Below are 20000 nucleotides of genomic sequence, written 5' to 3' on the forward strand. Positions count from 1 at the left end.
AAATTCTTTTAGTTTCCTCTATATAACTTTGAGAAGTAGATACCTCGTCGACGATGACCCAGTTAACGAAGAGTTCATGCAGAGAACGCTTTTCTCAAGTGGGTGCTTTTTTAGTGTCGCTAAGCGAAAAACGTCGATGGGGGTTTTCGTGACTTCTATTGACTACTTGTCATTTTTTTTCGAAAAGGCCACTAAAGCAATTACCATTTGTCTCTCCCTCTTTTGACACAACTCAAGTAAAAGCCTTGCATCGTTGCCCTGTTCATATCCAGACCGGACCTTCAAGAGCCCGTTGAAAAAAAAAATCGTCTTTAAGCAAAAGTGAACTCTTCTGTTAAACTAAAATAGAAGGTGCTTCCTCGCCATGAATTTCTCTGCTTCAAACGAAAGAAAACCTCTAGCACCTCTCAGTTTCGGTCGACTATGTGTATTGAGATTCTTGAACGCTCTAACGCTGTTGGTAGATTGTGCAGTACAGACAGGAGGCAGCCTTTCCAGCGCTCGACTAGGCTTGGGCATCTTCACAGTAACTCACACGAGATGCAATTTGGAACAATAATTAATGAGGGAACAGCGCAGGGGCACCCAAGGTCAATTTTCGGGAAATATCTGTTCGGAAGACGATTTGAGATCTAGAATTTTCGGAACATTTGTTCTAAAATGTCTTGCTTGCCTGCCTGTCCTAGGATTTTCGAACATCTCAAAAATGGAATAATTGCCCATTTTTAACGGAAAAGGTCACCTAGAATTTTCGGGAGCCTTTTTTCTGGCTGAAATTTTCGAAAAGGTAAGTTTTGATCCCTATAATTTTCGTATCACTACACTTTCAGCTAGGAAATCCGAACAGATAAAAATTTTTAGGGAATAAAAATATGCCTATATCTACCGTTTAAATACCAAAATACGTTTAACAATGCTATGTTTAAGTGGTTTTGAACAACATTCTCGTTGGGTGCCCCTGACAGCGGGGGGAACAGCAGATAGCTCTCGACTCAGTGTTGCTGTGGTTAGAAACAATATTTTCTGCGACCAGCCCTTCGCATTATACTCTTAGGTTATCTTTCTTTCATCCTTAAAACAAACATAACAGGCATTACAAGAGGGAAAGGAAACTCTAGGGCCTCAACAAATACCCCACTTCAGTAAAGTCTGTTTATTATCAAAATAACCTTAAAAAACGGCTTAGATTAGGAGGATTTGCATTTTTAATAAACTCAGAAGCATTTACTAAATGAAGTCTCTAAAGCACTTTTTCGTTGATAACCAAACATATGCAAAAAATCAAATTACTCTTCTTCAGGGGCTATTAGTTTTTTCTTCTTTAGTTGAGGTAAAACATGACGCATTTGCGTGACTCTTTTTTGACGTTTCTGTGACTGACTTAAAAGCGGACCGGATGAGGAAAGCATCTGTCTTCTCACCAGAGGAACTCAAAGCGTAAAGGAGCATTTGTTCTAGATTCCATAGTTCTGTGATCTAATCGGAAAGTATATCGAAGGTTTCTTTGAAAGTGCGAAAATTCATCTGTCTCCGTAAAATTGGGAGAATTCATTCACCCACAGGAAAATTATATCGGACAATAAATAAAGGTGTCCCTTTCTCAAGCAACAAAGGCCTTGTTGTTGTCGTCGTAGACGGGACAAGCCTCTTGGATCCAGTCCTGACGCATGGCTTGCGTGTGTCACAGCGCAGAGTGTTTAGTGAGGCAGGCGAGCAGTCTTCTCCAGACTGAAAACTGCAGGTAGGAAATGATTCGTTTTCAAAGAATGTTCCCAGACGGAGATTATTCAAACTCTATCCTTGGAATGTATCGTGTGAGCGCGCTTCTCGATGAGTGATGAAGAAGTGTAGACAAGGGGATCTTCAAGGAATTAAACTGGGAGAGAGATACAGTTCAATCAAAAACATACCAACATGTACGTGTGTGTATTCACCTGGATTACTGTGCGTTGTGCATCTTCCCTCTTTATGATTTGGGATATTGCCAGTCATTTTGGCGATGAGTGGCTTTTGATATGTGACATCCTGGGCAATGAAAATTACTTCCATTTCTTTTTCTGCGGAACTAGCGGCGTGACCCAGCTGTTAACAATTATAATATAAATGACAATGCTATTTTGCTTGTTTGACAGAAAAATTTTGTTCTTGCATTTCTCTCATATATAGAAATCGTATCCATTGTCATTCCATCGTGTAAGCCTTACCTCGCGAAGGATGCGATGTTCACTTTGTTATCTCCGAAGAACGTCGTGGATGATCATGTGAAGTTGAGAGATTTCAACGTTAATTTCTTTTCTTCAAATCTTACCAATAATATCTTCAGGTGAGTTTGTGTGCACGTTTCGCTTTTTACCAGGCGTAGTTAGGAAAACAGCCCCAGTGATGTGCAGGCCTATGGGTCAATTGGTAATCAAGCCCTCGAGTCGGATTGATACAACAGCACTTTTGGGTATTAATTAAACTGTGATGCGATGCCAAGGGTCGTGTCACATGTTAATAAGCCGGTTACAAGGTCACTTTTTATTTTAATGTTTCAATAATTGTTGGAAAGGCACGTATCGCTTTCTTGGGTTAATATCAGCTGAAATGTTTGAGGATCGTCATTATAAACGTTAAGGTGACAATCCATATGACCTTGAAGTTGTTTCATTGGATTAATCCACTTTCATCTTTATTATGAGTTTTTTTTGCTAATTGATATATCTCAAGGATACCGCTTTTACACCCAAGCCTTGAGTTCCAGCTGAAAACTTTCTTTAGCATTAAATGTACCCTTGATTTTCCTTCTTTTCTTAGTCATCCATTTAGTGCTGATACTATAAAGAGGGAATCCCCTTTTCTCATTTTGTGCTGATACCCAATTACCCATAAACTAGTGATGTCCATGAAATGAATTCATGGTGTAGGGAAAGATCGAAAGAGCAACTTGTTGTATTTTTGGCAACTTGTTCTCTTAAGTCTTTACATTTTTGCAAGACAGTTTGCATTAAGATTACTTTCTTGCAGATGTTTTATAATCTGTTCACTTTTCCTTGGTGCTGTCACTGCATATGGTCATGAAAAGAAAGCTGCGCCCAAACTTCTTGAATTAAAACAAAAAGGTAGGAAATGTGATCATAAAATGTTATGCTCTGCTTTACTGGCATGCATGCTATATCTGTCAGCTCATTAATTGGTACTTTCTATCATTAAAAACCTCTGATTTGTATGAAGGGACCATTGATTTGTATAGGTAATCACAGGAGGCCAAGTACTATTAAGGATTAATTGCAGGAGTGTTTTGGAAATTTTCCAAAATCGCTCGAGTCGCGAAGCGACGAGGGCAATTTGGAAAATTAATCTTTAATAGTATGAGTACCAGTCCCGAAAATTAATCCTTAATAGTACGAGGACTCATGCAATTACTTGTTTATCAATAGAGGGCAAAATTTATACGTTGCTATGCAACGGATTAACCAATCATTGACAGGTAATCAAGCCCTCTCTTGATTACCAAAAATGTCCTCGATTAAGCAAAAATGCCCGGCTCTGTCTCAGCCAATCAGCGCTCAGTAATTTTGCCCTTTATTGATAAGGTTGATAATCTTTTCTAACAAGTCATTGAAAAAAATCTTGTTTCACGGAACATGGTTTCAATAAAAGCAGACCTTCTGAATCGAATATGTTTGTATTCTTTTGGAGCATGGATATAATATAGCTTTTTTTTCAGCAACTATTGGCTATTGTGTGAAACAGTGTTCTCACCAGGATTTTGTCTTAGGGAGTTCCATGGCCCCCCTTCCTGAAAAAGAGGGGAGCTTAAGTGGGACAAAGTTACTTGCGCTTCATGACAAGGGTGAAAAAACTCCTTTGTGATTTCTCTGTCCATTTCATCAAGGCATGTTCAAATTGGAACTCTTGCAATGGTGGGCCTTTGCCAATATTGTAATTGCATTTGATTTGTTTGGTTCAAGACAGATCTTACAGGTCATGATCTTGTACACTTTCTTAAATCCTTGCTACTCTGGGTTGAAAGAATCTAATTTTCTCAGTACCACAACGAATAACATGAGATCGCACTCTAAATTATCTGTTACACAAAGTGTCTACCTGATCCAATATGGCGGTCAAGATGTTGAAGAAGTTCTACGCTTGTGTGACTGATGAAGGAAGAAGTCAATTGAAGGCTTTGAATACTTTGGTGAACTGTTTTAATTCAGTTGAAGAAGCAAACTGTAGTATTTGCTTGACCATTAAAAAACTGCTAACTTCTGAAAGTCTGTTTTGCTCTTAGCATCCTTGTGCTCCCGGCAGCACTTTTCCATGAGTAGTGGGTGATGGGTGATGGGTGGCGAGTGGCGGTGAAAGAAGTGAGATAATGTCATCAACCTGCTATTTGCAATGCAATGTTTCTCATTTCCTGAAATGTTCAGAAACTTTCAACATTAGAGGAAATACCATAATGTTCCAGTGAATTCCTAAGGTATTTTTAGCTGGTTTCCAGTCCCTAAAATTCAGTTTTAGTGTTACTAAAATATGGCTCAAATAATGTAACATTTAAGACTGTTGAATGAAGCGTTTTGCATAGAAATTGCGATCCATTTTTTACGCCAATGGTTACCAAACAATTGGTCTGGCATTGTAAGTTATGTATGTTATCGTGTATGTGTGTGACCGATATATTCACGACCCTCGGGCGTGTGACACACATGGAATGCTTGTTTTGGAGTAACATTGGTAACAGTGGTAACTGGAGGTCAGTTTAAACAATGTGACTGCCAACACCACAGACCCCCCCCCCCCCAACAAGGAATGAGCTAAAATTATGACCTAAAAATGAGCTACAACAGTATCCAAAATGATCTAAATGACATAAAATGAGCTACAATGGTATCTAATATGACCGAAAATGATCTAAAATGACCTAAAATGAATAAGTCATTCTAGGTCATTTTAGATAATGTTTTATAAAATAATTAGGATAGTATATCGCGTATGTGCACTCTCATTGGTCAATAGCTGTGTTTAGATGAGAGTATGTAAACGCAGCTGTGACATCACATGAGTTTTGATTGGGTATGTAGTCAGACGCACGTTTTGATTGGCTGGTAAGAAATATGAGAGTGTATAAAGAAAATCTGTTTCAATCTAGAAGTCAAAAAACCAACATTTTCCTTCACTTGTCGAATTATCCTTCAGAAATATTTTATAAAAGCAATATAGGACATTTTCCGTGTTTCCATATCCTCATCTAAACACTCGGGGGAGTTGGGGGGTTGCATAACTGTCTCAGATTCTCCCAACTCCCCCTCGTGTTTAGACGAGGCTATTGGAAACACGGAAAACTTCCTCTATTGCTTACATAGCTCATTTTAGACACCGTTGTAGCTCATTTCAGGTCATTTTAGATCATTTTTAGTAACTACGTAATTCAAATAAGAGTAGAAAAATTATCTGTTTGTGACATGTTTTCAACCACCTAACTATTTCCAAATATTTCTGCTCTTTCTTTGGGTGTAATGCAGTGTCGATGCTATAAAGTCTCAATAACTTTCGGTCAATTTGGTGAACTTCAAATTGTTGCAGATTATGAAGAAAAAAAAAACACATATTGCCCAAAGGTTTCCAAAATTCGAAAATTACCACTTCTCTCCACGTCCTGTACTTTGGTCGTATGTGGCAGTACACAATACTGCTGCGAACAGACCGGTAGGAAGCTTATCCTTACGCATGAAAAGATATATGGAGCAATTTCCTTGCCAGCGAATTTAAAAAAATAACCTGACGAAGGGTGTGTTAGTCACACGAAATGCGTTGGAGAATAAAGAGAGTTATAAATAAAGAGAGTTAACTACTTGTTCTGTTATGAGGATCACAATTATTTTAAGTTTCTCTGTCATGCAATTCCAGACCTTTCTAGAATTATCTAAGAATCTGTAATTTTCCAGAAATTTCTTTCATGTGACTTAGCAGTTTCCACAAGTAGTACACCTTGTAATAGACTATAAATAGCAACAGAACTTTCTAGATGTTTAGAGTAAAAGTATAAAAGCAGGCTTGTAAGTTATGGAAAAAACTCTTTGCCCGAGGGCTTATCCTCGTGTCCAGCCATGATTGATGGATGTGATAACTGTGATGAAGCTATGATCGACTGCGATAACTATGGTGGAGATATAACCTTTGACCTTGCTATATCCGGAGAGAAGAAAGAGAAGAAGAGATGATAGCTGAAAAGGCAAGAAGATTAAGAGGTCAGAGTTTTTTATGAAGTGTTCCATAAACGTTTGTGTACACAGAAAATCAAGTGAGTGGAAAGAATCCAGTAAATCAAGAAAGTCAAGAATTGTTGTTACTAGTCGGTGGAACTTGGAGTTTGAAGTTACTCAAGACCTGAATGGCCATGAAAGACAGTAAGCGCGCTTTGCTTTATGAACTGCTTAACTTAATCTTTAACCAAAGTAATTGTAACAGTGTAAAACTAATTAAATAATAGTGAAAAAGGGCAACTGTTCGTTCCCTTATCAAAATTGAAGCATGGTTAGTATACTTTTTGTATACAAAGAGTATACACCGTTTGTACCTCACTGTTGTGGTGTACATATTTAGTATACATCAAATATACATCAAGCAAAATTTCATCGTGCCATTTAAGACTGATGTATACTATTTGTATATATCACCATTGCATCAGGGCTATGATGTATACTGTGTGTATACTACACACCCTCATTAACTCTGTGATGTATACTGGGTTGTCACACTTTCCTTGCCTTGTTCGTGGACATTTCTTGGTTATTCCAGCACGTAACAGTTTGCAAAAGTGCTACTCAGCCATTTAAAAAATTCATCATTCATCTTTTCCTTCCTACCCGCTTCTCACCTCCTGCTACCCGTGGAAAAGTGCTGCCCTTTGATAGCTTTATAATGCACACTTTCTATTTTTCTTGTGGGAATGCCACAAGAGCATGGCTTGGTGAGAACACTGTGGAAGTTGTGATTGGTTTTATTGTTGAAAAAGTCACAAGAATTTTTAGTCCATAACCAAGCATGGAAATCTTACTGCATTTTTTCATAATTCTGTGGAATCTCATCTTCAATCCATCAGTCAAACTTTCCACGGTGCTGAAATCAAATGATGTGTGATATATAACTTACCAATCAGAATCTTATGTTCCCATGGTACATTCATATATTTGAACTTGACACCGATGGAAAGCAATGGAATCTGTACAAATCTTTTTACTCAACAACCTCTGAAAAAATGTTATAGTGATATTCTAGCTGTAAACTAAACAACTTTCTGGAGGCAGAGTCAATCTTCCCGGCTATGTTGGAATTTTGATTGATGGCAGCCAAAATGCAGTTTGGCGCTAGAGCTTGGAGGTGAGAATTTCTGCAGGATTATGAAAATCGTAGTAACTGCATGATTACATTGGGCACTCAAGCAAATTACAAATTATTTTGAGGCACAGTAAGGACCCTTGAAAAAGTAGCAGCTGTGACAAATAATGTAAGGGAATTGCCAGAGAAATCTTACATTGAATACTTTACTGTATCAGGATGTAACATCGCATTGGGTAAGGAAAGTTTTACATCATTGTTTAAATGTTACCTATCTTGTGATATTGTATCACTGGATAACTCAATGGTTTTGAACGCTTTCATCCAATTTTCCACATAACTATGCCAACAGATTTTTATCTTATTAATCTTTTAAGGTGCACATGGACCTGGAGAATCAGAAAGATCTGGATTAACCACTTTAAGAGAGAATAGTACAACAAATTATGAAGACACAAATACAAATTTGCCATTTTATTCACACAAAGACTATTTGTTAACCTCTAGCCCAGTTAAATACTCTTTACTGTTCACTCTTAGGCAGAAATTAGAAAGAGGTAGATTTCTTTTACATGTAAGAGCTTTTGAAAGTAGTTTAGCAGAAACTTTGTTCAGTGTCGTAATTCAGAATAGAACAGTTTTTTTTCACAACAATAATTCTGTATTTGGCGTGTTTAATTTAGCAAATTTGTCATCTTGGCAAAAACTTATTGTAAGCTTTGATCACAAAGAAATATCTGTAACCCAGGAGTGTGCTGAATTCAGCTTCTTTTCTATACCAAACAAACCTGAATTGCACAACTGGGAGGAGATCACTGTTACAGTCCAAACAGACAACACTCACAGTGACAATCAGGTAAATAAGAAGGACAGGAAATAGCAATGATGTCCCCATTTTTATGTGGGTGACCCAAAAACACTGAACCCCGGTCCATGGACTACCCAAACGGACTACCCCAAAAATATTATTTCAAGTGAGGACTATTGGTCGTACAGCAGCGTCACAATCAGTGCCAAGCCTAAACATCCATTTTAAACAGTGTTGGTCAACAGTATTAAAATGGGTGCTTAGACTTAAATACTTTTGACCAACACTGTTTAAAATGGATGTTTAGGCTTAGCACTAATTGTGATGCTGCTTACGAGCAATAGTACTCACTTGAAATAGTATTTTTGGGGTAGGCTGTTTGGGTATTCCGTCGGGATAGTCCATGGACTAGGGGTCAGTGTTTTCAGGTCACCCGTTTTATGTAGTTTACGTGGCTATACTGTTTCATTCCCATTAATGAAATTATCACTGACTGAGGGAAATGGTAAATTCTGGACCATTGGCTGCCATTGACATCATCTTCTGGATGAATGGAGCTCCCAACTTCTTACAGATGTGAATGAATTACCTCCATCTTCAACATTTAAGGACAATTATAGAATGCATACTAACGTGCTGTCCCCACGTCCCCTGATATGTGTTGTATCATGCATAATGATCATTCACAAGGGGATCGTTAATAAAGGAACATATAAAGTATGGTCACGGTTCATCCAATGTAGTGTAGTATAATCCAGTAATATTCTTGATCTACTACACTGTGTAGCAGTACTGTTGGTGATTAAAATGGGCCTCCAGTAACACTATTTGTTAATTAATATAGTATTCATTGCTTCTCCTTTTGTTTCTAATATTAGGAAGTAATTTGTGAATTACTACTAGTAGATGAACAGGAAGTTGTAGACAAGTTTTGCCAGAAGACTCTATTCAGCAATTGCTCCTCAGAAAGAGACAGTGTGACCAAGCAACATATTCAGGTGATTTTCCCCATTCAGTGATAATGATTTCTGGTGTTACTATGGGACGTATAGCTTCTTTTTTGCAATGGTGATGATCCTGGTGTGTGGGTTTTAATACCTCACGAACATTTTTGTGGGATTTTATGTGAGGTTGTGCTCAGAAAAGTTATGAGGAGTACTTAATTTAATTAAACAGTACATGCCAAAAATGATAAATTCTGTGGTAATTTAACAGTTAAGGTATGCGAATGAAATTAACATAATTTTAGTGCGGCTTGAATATCCCGTAAAAACCCGCAGAAAAACCGCACCATTTTTTCCAAAAATCGTCGCTAGAAATCAGGGTACGGCTTATCTGTGGGAACATTTGAAAAAGGTGTGACAGTTGTAAATTTCGATGCATGCAATTTCCGTTAATTGACACTTTTATGGAAAAGTATGTAAATAAACCCAGAAAAGGATTGTTTTTGTTTGAAAGTGTTTTTTTCCATCACTGTTAGGTTCTCAAAGCAAAAACAGGTAGTCCTCTTCTAGAGGGATAAGCTAGAATGGATTTTAACATTTCCTGAAATTTTTTTAAGCAACCGATTTTGAGATAAATTTTCAGTCCAAGTGTTATGATATATCGGGTTTTGCATTTGTTACCTTCCCTCAAAGTTGAAAATAGTTTCGGCCGGGAAGTTGGACAAACTATGGTAAAAAATCAAAACAGGTCAAACAATTATTGAAAAATGCCGATGCTGTTTTGTACATCAAACTGTGTTAAAATAGTCTTGAAGACTTCAGCTGAATCAGACGAAAAGCTTTTTGAATTGTAGCTCCGTATATAGGGCGACACTTAAGCAGTGTTCTAAAGCTGAGAAAATGCCAAGTAAAGTTTTCATAGTCAAGTCACGATTTTGCTGTGACCCTGTAAATGTGCTTTTTTGGGGCTTTTCGAAATTCAATACTCTGTTAAAATTGCTGCCAAAAAAAAAAGATTTTCAGAAATTTTATATCATCAAACCTACGATATGAGACCTTAACTGGCTTCAAGTCCTTGCACAACGCAAGGCTTAATTCTCAGCGTTGCTAAAACGAGGGTAAGGGTAAGACCAAGGGTCACAGTAAGGGTAAGGATACAAATACAGAAAGTATCCTAAAAATGCATAAAAGCTAACCTTAAACTTTTGTTTAGGCCTAATTAGGCCTAAGGCTAGCTTTTATGCATGTTTAGGATACTTTTTGTATTCGTATCCTTACCCTTACCCTGACCCTTGGTCTTACCCTTACCCTCGTTTTAGAAATGCCACTTAATTCTTGTGTGATTGACAAACACAAGTTAAGAAATAAACAAAAGGATCAAAACATCAATAAAGAAAAGGAAAATTGTCCAAAACACCTGCCACAAGGCCAGCTTTTCAACTGGATGGACACATGTTCCTGACTTCTGCGGAATAGATGAGGCCATCTGCACCATAGGGTCCACGATTTGTCTGAGATGCCACTGTCCTATCAGTGGAAGCATTGCCATCCACAAGGATGACATGAGATCTCCACAGTGAAGGTTGTGCTGTATGCTATGCCACTTAATTACTGCATTTAACCAGTTGGGAAACATACTCTCTCCTCCAATGGCACCAAGAATTGACTGTAGCGCCATCAATAACAAAGCGACATATTACTGGGTTGCCATATGACAATCCAGTCAGAGATTGAGTGGAATATTTATCCGTATTCTTTTTTTTTTTTTTTTCTTTTTTCGTGTCGGGAAAAGTCTTTCCTGTCACTCCTCTTCTGTGCATATTTTTGGTAGGTTTCAAGGGGTGTAGTAGAAATGCATAGATTTTATCTTGTGGACACAGTATATCGTGAAAAATCATTGTAAAGTGAAATTATGGCGCTTTAGTGGATCTTTAAACAACATATACCTTTATGGAGCTCAAGAATGGAATGTTAATTGGATAAAAAAGACAGGCAGTGAAAAATAAATATCTGGAATCTTAAAGGCGATGAGTAATATAAATGGTCTCCAACAACAACGTTTCTAATGTTTTACTAACTGTGGTGTTAGAGCGGTTTTCAATTGAGTGTCGAAAGTAATTAGCGAATTACTTTGGTTTTGCATTTACTTCACTGTGTGATTGGTTCAAAGTTCTCTGGCCACTTTTTCAACCAATCAGAAGTGAAAGCAAAACCAATCGTGGCTCACGCATGCACATTTTCCCGCGCTTTGTGTCGGCTACGTGTAATTACTTCAAGTTTTGATTGGTTTACTGGATTGTCTCAGTCCTTTTTGATTGGCCAAAGTAATTACTTTGGTTTTGGTTTTACAACACTCATTTGAAAACCGCTCTATGTACAACAATGAAACCAAATGGCAAATTCTGCGTGGGTTTAACAAATATTGAAGGAATCGAACGCCTTGAATGCATCTGTGTTTACTGAAGTCACATCTCAGTTGTCTGGCTGTTTACACTTATTTTGTACTCAAATCTGCACAGTCTTCAGGTAAAAAAAAAGTGGAAATGTGACAGTGAAGAATAATATTTGAAAGGAAAGCTTTTTGTCTATTTTGTGCTTCATTATTCACGGAAAAGGTTCTTCAGAAAAGGGTTTCATCCTGAACTGTGGGACAGAAATTTACTTAATTGCAAGACAGCTAGATTGTGGAGTCAGTACAACTGATATTAATGAAGGGGTAGTTTCTAAAGAAACTGTGGTGCTGCGTCGGTGGGGAAGTAGTATACAAAAATTTGGTTTTATCAACGGAGTTGATAATGTAAATTGGCCACCGTACAGAGATTCTAAAAGCTGACGTTTCGAGCGTTAGCCCTTCGTCAGAGCGAATCCGCTCTGACGATTGGATTCGCTCTGACGAAGGGCTAACGCTCGAAACGTCAGCTTTTAGAATCTCTGTACGGTGGCCAATTTACATTATCAACTCCGTTGATAAAACCAACTGATATTAAGTCACAACCGGTTTTCAGGAAAACATGGTGCCCTTTCCTACATGAATCAACCCCACATTCTGAGGACTAGTACTGATGGCACTGATGATGCTGATGATCGCACCTCAGGCACTCTAAACAGACCTTTCTTGTTTTGACAATATTCAATTTCCCAGCATTTCTCTATGTTGGCAGCAAGTAAGGTCAGGCATGTGACCTCGGCATGACCCTTATCACACAGTGAACTGATTAGTGGTTGTGACCATGGTCTGATATTTTTGTGGCTTCAACCATGGCTGTGCAGACCCTCCACTAAATCTGTTCTTTGTGGGAATGGTTGACTGTTCATTAATTGTAACGTTCATGCTTTTGCACTGTTTTGGCAAGCGTCTGGGCCCATTCAGCTAAACCCTTGACATCCTCAGACACCTGTTCTTGCTCAATTTGCCGTACCCATTCATCTTTGTCTGTTGTGGGCAACTTGCAAACTAACTGCATACAGAGTGGAGTAGCTTGTGCCTGTAATCAGGCTGGTCCAAAGCAAACACAACTGCTTGCAATGCATCAGCAAGCCTCTCACTATCCTTTTCTTTGATATTGGGCCAGTTAGTTACAATGTATGTGATGCAGGTGTGAATCTACAACTTTACTGGGATCACCATACTTCTGAATCTATTGCTTCACTGCCCTTTTATAATCACCTGGTTCCCCTGTTAAACAGGCAATTACATCATTCTCTGACTTTTATCGCTAAGGGATTTATTCAAGTGAGCTAATTTGCGCTTTGTTTTGATCAATCGTGCGGTGAACTTGAAATCCCTCAAAAGTATGGCCACTCATCTGGGTTTCTGGCAAAGGTTGGGACCTTAACACCTTTGAGTCCACTTTCCTTACTGTACGGGGCACAGGGCTAAAGAACCAGCAGCCTCTCTGATTCGGTTTGCACTTTTGGTCACACTTCTCAACTTCGCTCACCCGTTGTATTATCTGGACATCCAATTCGAAATATAATCTCAATCTGTCCTGGTTTTTTTTTAAGTCCAATTGAATGTAAACTCATTTTATTGATAAATGTTTACAATAGCACAAATACACATTCGTCATCTGAAAAAAGGTTAAGCGACAAAGAAGTTCCTAAAACATGTGATCTGCTTGACCCAAGCATGTGAGGTTCTAATCTCACAAGAAACATGTAAACAACAACTTAACAGATTATATAGTGTCATTAAAACTTCCATTCGTATTTCTTGACTGGTTTTTCCTTTAAACCAACGGTATCCTCAACTTAAACTGTAACTTCAGCTTAGCCCAATTTATCCTGATCTGGTATCTGGCTCAAAGGAGCAAACAATGTGATGTCGAATTCTCAGCTTTTTTAGTTAATAAAAATGATTTAAATGGCTTTCAGATAAATATTCCGTGACTGTTAAGGCTGGACTTTCTGTCCACACCATCCTCTCGTTCTGATGTCATTGTCTAACTAAAATTAACTGGTGTCCAGTCCTTGCACGAGAAGAGGCTTAATTCTTGTGCGGTTGACAAACAAAACTTAAGAAAGAAACAGAAGACTCAAAACATCAAAAGTCTAAGGAAAACAGAATTCAAACATTTATGTTAATGTTAAATCTTTATGTTAAAGGGAAATCAAGAAAACAGAACAGCGTTATCTGGCCAGCAATTTGTGAGTAATACAAGATCCTTTTGTCTAGATGTGATGCGATCTTAATTAATTAAATAGCGAACTTTCAACTAGTCAATATTATTGGTGTGGTACATTATATTTTATTTCATTAAAGTTGAGAAATTAACGAAGAATTAAAACTTAACTAAGATTTTGCTGAGAGCTTATTATGTTGCAGTCAATTTTTGTTTTCAGTTTATTTTAATTTTCCACTAGTTATTTTTTTCTTTTCGAGTACTAGGTTGCCATGCCAGCACCTTCTGGAGTAAAGGTAATCAAGCATTAATGCGAGTTGAGAACCTTAATCAGCCACAAGGACAATGAAGGCCAATGCAATGTTCTTCAATCATTGTGGTCTTATCATATTATGTAAAGCCTTGTCAATTGAAAAGCTTTTCAAAAAGGTCATTAGCTACATTTTCTCTTTGTGTGGTAAAACCAGCCAAGTTACCTAGGTGTGTATAAGTTATTGTAAAAAATAATTAATCCTGAAACCTGGATTGTTTTTGCATTCTAAACCTTGTTGTTGATTAGCGACTTGTCATGTTGATGTCCATACTTCAATTCTCTCTCTGAAAAATAATTATTATTACTATGTTACTGGGCTATATCATTTCATATTCTTGAGCTACCTTTGGTAATGAATGACTACATCTTTGATTTATTTTGTTCAAATTGCTTGGTGTTCTTGAGACACAGCCTTATTTAGTAGCACAGTACTTACAGAAATAACAGTGCCACATAAAATACAGTACATGTACTGCATACCAGTGATGATGTTGCAAAGTGTTGCTTTAAATTTTCTTTTACAGGACACCCCTAGAAACCCAAAGAGTAAGGGAATTACAAGAATCATTTCAAGAGTGATTGAGACAGCTGTGCATCCAGTATGTCTTTAGGGCTCTTTTTACAGTTTCATTTCCTTCTTCTCTTGATCCAGACCCTCAAAATAAAGAAGACAGTTTGTACATCTCACCCTATACTAGACATTGCTTCCTTTAACTGTTGCAAGGCACATGCATGAATCATAAACAGTGTTATCTTTGCTATTGTACTGAAAGACATGTTTCATGTTAACCTTGATGAATGAAATGAAGAGATTTCTTTTTCACTGTTGACTCAGTTCTCCTTGTCTTCAATATTATCCCTCTTTCCCTTTATCTTTTTCCTTTTTCTATATTAGGGACCTGTAGGTATAATGGGACCAAAGGGCTTAAAAGGCGATAAAGGAAGATCGGTAAGGAAGGGAGGAAACCTATTTTTATCGTAAGAAATTCAACACCTTTCATGCAAATCTGTGGGTTATAAACTGCTTTTACTTAGTTTGATTGTCCAGTTTAGGATAAAGATGATGAACTCTACTCAATGTTGGAATTTAACTTTTCTCCACAATTTGTTTCACCAGGGACCATATGGCAGACCTGGGAAATCTGGTTCTCCTGGTCCACCAGGTGTAAAGGTAAGTTTTGAAAAAAATATGGGCATTTTTAATACAAAAAAACAAATGGAGACTTTGATATTCTGTAGAATGTGATTACAAGCAATGTGGTTGAGTAAATGAGTTTTAAAGAACAATGTAGTGGGTACAAAGCTCTTTTTATATTTTGATTAAAGTAATAATGATTGTTCATGCAAGAGGACATCCAACACAAGTTCATCTCCAATTTGTTTTTAGGGTACTCTTGGACTTGAAGGAGATCCTGGATATGTCGGACACCAGGTAATCATTGATGCCCATGACGTCTTTCAAGATTGAAGCTCTTCTCTTCTGTATTTGTTCAAACTTAGCTGAACTATTCACTTTTACTGTTGATGATGTTTAAAGTAGCATGATGACACTGTTAACGGGAAATCATATATTTGTTCACTGCATTTGATCCTCTTTTTTCAGGGACGTTATGGTAAGAAGGGTCCAAAGGGACTACCTGGGCCAATAGTGAGTGTCTTATACCTAAAATCTGACCTCAAATTAAATTATGTGGTCTTTGAATTTATTCTAACAGTAAGATATAATGTCTAAGAAGTAGATGTGAATATAACATTCATTTTGTTTAAGCAACCAGCTTTAGTCATCACGACCAGCAGTAGTACATTGTACCTGGCTAGGAAAATTCTTTTCAAAATCCTTTTAATTTAAAGAAAAACACGACAGTCCTGAGTTTTACAGACATGTTTCGGCAGTTGCCTCTGCCATCTTCAGTGTGAAATGAACAGTAAAGTCCAGTGAAATATAAATACTAGAGAAATTACTGGAATTTATTGTTCATTTCACCCTGAAGATGGCAGAGGCAACTGCCGAAACATGTCTGTAGAACTCAGTAGAGTCGTGTTTTTCTTTAAATTAATTTCATCACTGCTTTTTCCAGAAAATCCTTTTAACATTAGTGCATTCATAACTAAGTACTAATAATGATGTGTGCTCAAAACTAACAGAGGAATATCCTTAATTTTAAGTATGACTTTACTTCAAGGGTGATGCTGGTGAATCAGGTATGACTGGACTACCAGGAGTTGAAGGTATTCAGGTAAGAGGTTATAAACTTCCATCTTCAAACTTAGAATACAGGTAGCCGGTAGACATGCTTTTAATAATATTAGAAAAAAAAGTGTTTTCTTAAAAGGTAGCAATTACAACTGATTGATGGAAAGTGATGTCTCTCTTAATGTCCACTTAAAGGGCAGTTCTGGCAGACTTACAAGTAACTTCTGTCTTTGATTATCTAGTAATTGAATGTTAATGCCCAAGTCGCATATGGAGGTTGGGTACCCAGGAACACGGGGTGCTGGAACGGCTGACCCCAAAACCAACACCTAAGAGCCTCCCCTACCTGCAACCCATCCACGAGCTCTGAGCGCCAAAACCCAGCCCCGGCCCTGGCACCTGTCACAATGAACTGGATGAACAGTGGAGAACCTACTGTATAGATAATGAGTAATACTACAAAAGAAGGGATCAGGAGGGTGGGGACACTAGAAAAAGCAAGCTACGTAAAACTCCCCGTAAGCTGAGCAGAGTTAAACTACGAGCTCATGCAGTAGCAATAGACTACCGCTAACCCTGTCCCATACTCGCAACCCAGCCACAAGCCCTGCCCTCCATGCTGAAGGACCTCTGGGTTGGGGAAACCCGGAGCAATGGAGGCTATGGCATTGGGGGCTCGTGGTAAAAGCCATAGCCCCCCTAGGGGCCAGACCTGAGGCACCCAACCCATCACAAAAAAAAGGCAGGCACCCTACCTGGGTAAGGGAACCAATCAGAGTGGGGATATACAGTTGGTATGCATCACTTGACCACCAACCTAAAGTCTTGATAGGGAGGTGACTCCCTGGGCAGCAGCTGTTGTGGCTGCACCAATGCAAAAGCTGTGGCCAGAGTACAAGCCAGAATAACCTGCCGCGTGTAAGATAGACTTTACTGTAGAAGAAAACTGCTGTCACGTTGAGGGGCAACCATCAGCATAGCAGAACAAAGGCCCTGGGACAGGGCCACACAATGCCAAAAAGTTACCAGTGGCTGCCAGTGGGCAGATAGTGCTGTTGCCCAGGCCTACATAGTTGTGTGCAAGCCACCAGAAAGGGGTCTGTCTTTGAGCATTTTATTTGTATCTTGAAGCAAGTGGGGTCCACCAGTGCATCGGCCTGCACATCGCTAACTGCCAGTTGGATACTAGGGCCAAATGGTGGATTGGTTGTGAACTCGCCTGCACAAAGGAAGCCAAAGAAACCATGGCAGCACACTGCCCACTGCATGTCGTGGTCCCTTGCATTGAGGTCTAAGGACTGCTGAAAGACTTTTAATATATTTATTGTAATGGCAAGCACTTAACATGGGAAGAACCTTGTACCCGTTTAATGCCTCTTAATAAACTCTGGAGCTGAAGACCATTGACAAGGGGATTGGGCAAGCCATTGTTGAGGGGGCCTTCTACCTGCCTGCACATCTTGGGTATTGAACTCGATTCTAAAACTCTACAAGCCCGGTTCCCAACTAAAAAAGGAAAAGGATTATTGCTTTGCTAGGTACTTGGTCTGGTAAGCGGTTTTGCAGGCAGCATGAACTGGAGTCATTGAGTGGGAACCTCCACCATGCTTGTAAGATCGCTCCTCAGGGTAGGATTGCCACATTACGGTGTGTGCTCCCAATATCAAACTTGGCCATAAAGAGTTCTGAGGTGTGAGAGTTCCCTGGCTCCAAGCCGTAATACCTGCTATAAAGGCTTTAACTGTAACATTCTGTACTGAAAATGTGGGCTTGAGAATGCCATCATTAACACTGTGGCCCTCTGGATTTGACAAATCCAAGATTAAACGTTGATGTGCAACTCTGGAAAAGGCAAAGTCGTAAAAGGGCTGGCGACCCTACCATGTGAGACTTTAGCCTTAAGGTAATCATCAGCAATGGATGGGTGATCAAGGGCTGACAGCATGTTGGAGGAGGATGATTGCAAGGGTACCAACGAGGCATTAACACTGATGCGGAAAACTTCCCAGAGACCAGTAAGAATGTAAGCAGCTGCCGTCTGATATGAGCAGAAACTGGGACAACTGCAACGGGGTCACTAAATGCACCGGAGCAAACAGAACTGTCCAAACCTGAAGATGTGCTGGTTACATGGGTAGCCATAACTGGTGAAATGTTGGTGTGAGGCGGGATGAGTTGGAGCCCATGATGGCAAGTACAGACAGAAATGTAGGAACAAATGCTGGTAATCTTAATGTGCCTGATGAAGCTAGGAGAGATCAAGCCGCAACCATAGCACAGCCAGAAATAACACTTGTAACAACCGATGGTGGAGTGCTTGACATACGGGCAGAGATGATGGCTGGCAGTGAATTCTCCAATCTGTGGGCCATGGCCACCGCAATTTTGCTGGAAAGAAACTTGGAAGATACTGAAGATGCCACTGTGACAATAACTACAACTGGAGCAGCAGAAGATGACTTCTGGTACTAAAGAAATTGTTGTGGAAAATAAACCAGCCGACAAGCTGTTGAAGATAGAACAGTTGTGACATATACTGAGGAAAAAAACCCCACAAGTCGGACTAACGTACATTTACCACCCAACAACGTGAATGCCAGCACGCACCAAAATCGCCAAAAATAGTCCAAATATGATAAAGCACTGATGAAAATAGTGAATGTTGATATCGACACTATATAAGTTTTATTATTAATAACGGTAAACCACAACAAGAACACTATCAGACAATAAATTGTGCGGAAGTACTCGAACTGAACGCTGGAAAAAGCAAGCTATGTGAAACCCCCTGTAGAGTAAAACTACGGGCACTTGCAGTGGGGTATGCATCGACTGCAATAGACTACCGCTGACCCTGTGATCACCAAAACGCCCTACAATCACGCCCAAAACAGTAATGCCAGAATGCTAATGGCCTGCCAACAGACCATGCTGTACGCCCATAAATGCCAACCAAGGCTGCTGCCTAACAGTCGCCCGATCGCCTGGGGCGCCTTACTTGCGAGCACGGGTGGCCAAATTTCTGAATGAGTAGCCCAAACGGGCGCCTAACTTATCACAAGGCGATTCATTCTCACTTTTAATAAATTATTAATTAATTCTGGGCCCTTGAAAAAAATGACTCGGGCTACAAAAATTAATTTTAATGTTGGAAGCCCAAAGGGCTCCGAAAAAATTTTCTTAGGCAACAGCCTTGATGCCAACACTACGCTAAGCACTGAGAATACTACCTCCTAGTTGTTAACTAAGTTAAATTACATTTAACCCAATTAAATCACAGTACCGGTAATTGCAGTGACCGCAATCCAATCTACTCCTGTCAATTTGTATAAATAGCCTTGTTAATAAACCCAAATATTTTAATACATTTTCTCCAGGGTGATACCGGAATTGTTGGTAAACCGGGAGATCCAGGACCCTATGTAAGTATATGGAGGATTCTTTTTCTCTCTTTCTTCTGTCAGTTTTAATGTACATTGTAAGATCACTTGACTTGTTTGTTGGTCTGAGGAAAATCATTGTTGATATTCTTTCAGCAAGCAGGGCTCCTTGTTTTTGGGTAATGTTTCGTGCTTACAAACAAAGTAGGAAATAAATGAATGAATAATTTATTATTAATAAATGAATTAATAAATAAAAGATGGCAGGATATTAGCTATAAGACATTCTTGAAAGGTGCAGCAACTTTGCAAACAACATTTTCTTTTGTCATCCTTTCATGAGTTTGTCTTGAAATTGTGGCTTAGATTTCTGATGAGGCGTTCCCTTTAGAGAGGATTAAGTGCCTGGGGCTGAGGAG

The 20000-nt window shown here is 38.9% G+C and overlaps 1 protein-coding gene, 1 long non-coding RNA gene and 1 pseudogene across 3 annotated transcripts in view; 1 reads left to right on the forward strand and 2 right to left on the reverse strand.

The window, feature by feature from the left end:
* Positions 1 to 1134: 1134 nt before the first annotated feature.
* LOC137993436 (uncharacterized) lies at positions 1135 to 2424 on the reverse strand. The gene is made up of 2 exons (XR_011121872.1): positions 2205 to 2424; positions 1135 to 2082 (listed from the first exon to the last, which is right to left on the reverse strand). It is a non-coding gene; the product is annotated as an uncharacterized lncRNA (long non-coding RNA).
* The window catches only part of LOC137993435 (collagen alpha-1(II) chain-like), a 57694-nt gene continuing 39294 nt past the window's right edge, over positions 1601 to 20000 (forward strand). The window contains exons 1-14 of one of the 2 annotated variants that reach the window (XM_068839282.1): positions 1601 to 1741; positions 2167 to 2323; positions 3007 to 3101; positions 7698 to 8176; positions 9007 to 9126; positions 13678 to 13719; positions 13961 to 13990; positions 14532 to 14606; positions 14903 to 14956; positions 15125 to 15178; positions 15395 to 15439; positions 15611 to 15655; positions 16191 to 16244; positions 19579 to 19623. In XM_068839282.1, the coding sequence (XP_068695383.1) occupies positions 2220 to 2323; positions 3007 to 3101; positions 7698 to 8176; positions 9007 to 9126; positions 13678 to 13719; positions 13961 to 13990; positions 14532 to 14606; positions 14903 to 14956; positions 15125 to 15178; positions 15395 to 15439; positions 15611 to 15655; positions 16191 to 16244; positions 19579 to 19623 (1242 nt within the window). In that variant the 5' untranslated portion in view covers positions 1601 to 1741; positions 2167 to 2219. Of the gene's footprint in view, positions 1742 to 1779; positions 1917 to 2166; positions 2324 to 3006; positions 3102 to 7697; positions 8177 to 9006; positions 9127 to 13677; positions 13720 to 13960; positions 13991 to 14531; positions 14607 to 14902; positions 14957 to 15124; positions 15179 to 15394; positions 15440 to 15610; positions 15656 to 16190; positions 16245 to 19578; positions 19624 to 20000 lie in introns of those variants that run through there. The other variant, XM_068839281.1, reaches the window with a different exon arrangement.
* Positions 12387 to 13511, reverse strand: LOC137987776 (uncharacterized; annotated as a pseudogene).

Source organism: Montipora foliosa, chromosome 2 (genome assembly GCF_036669935.1).
Source record: "Montipora foliosa isolate CH-2021 chromosome 2, ASM3666993v2, whole genome shotgun sequence".
NCBI classification, from domain to species: domain Eukaryota; kingdom Metazoa; phylum Cnidaria; class Anthozoa; order Scleractinia; family Acroporidae; genus Montipora; species Montipora foliosa.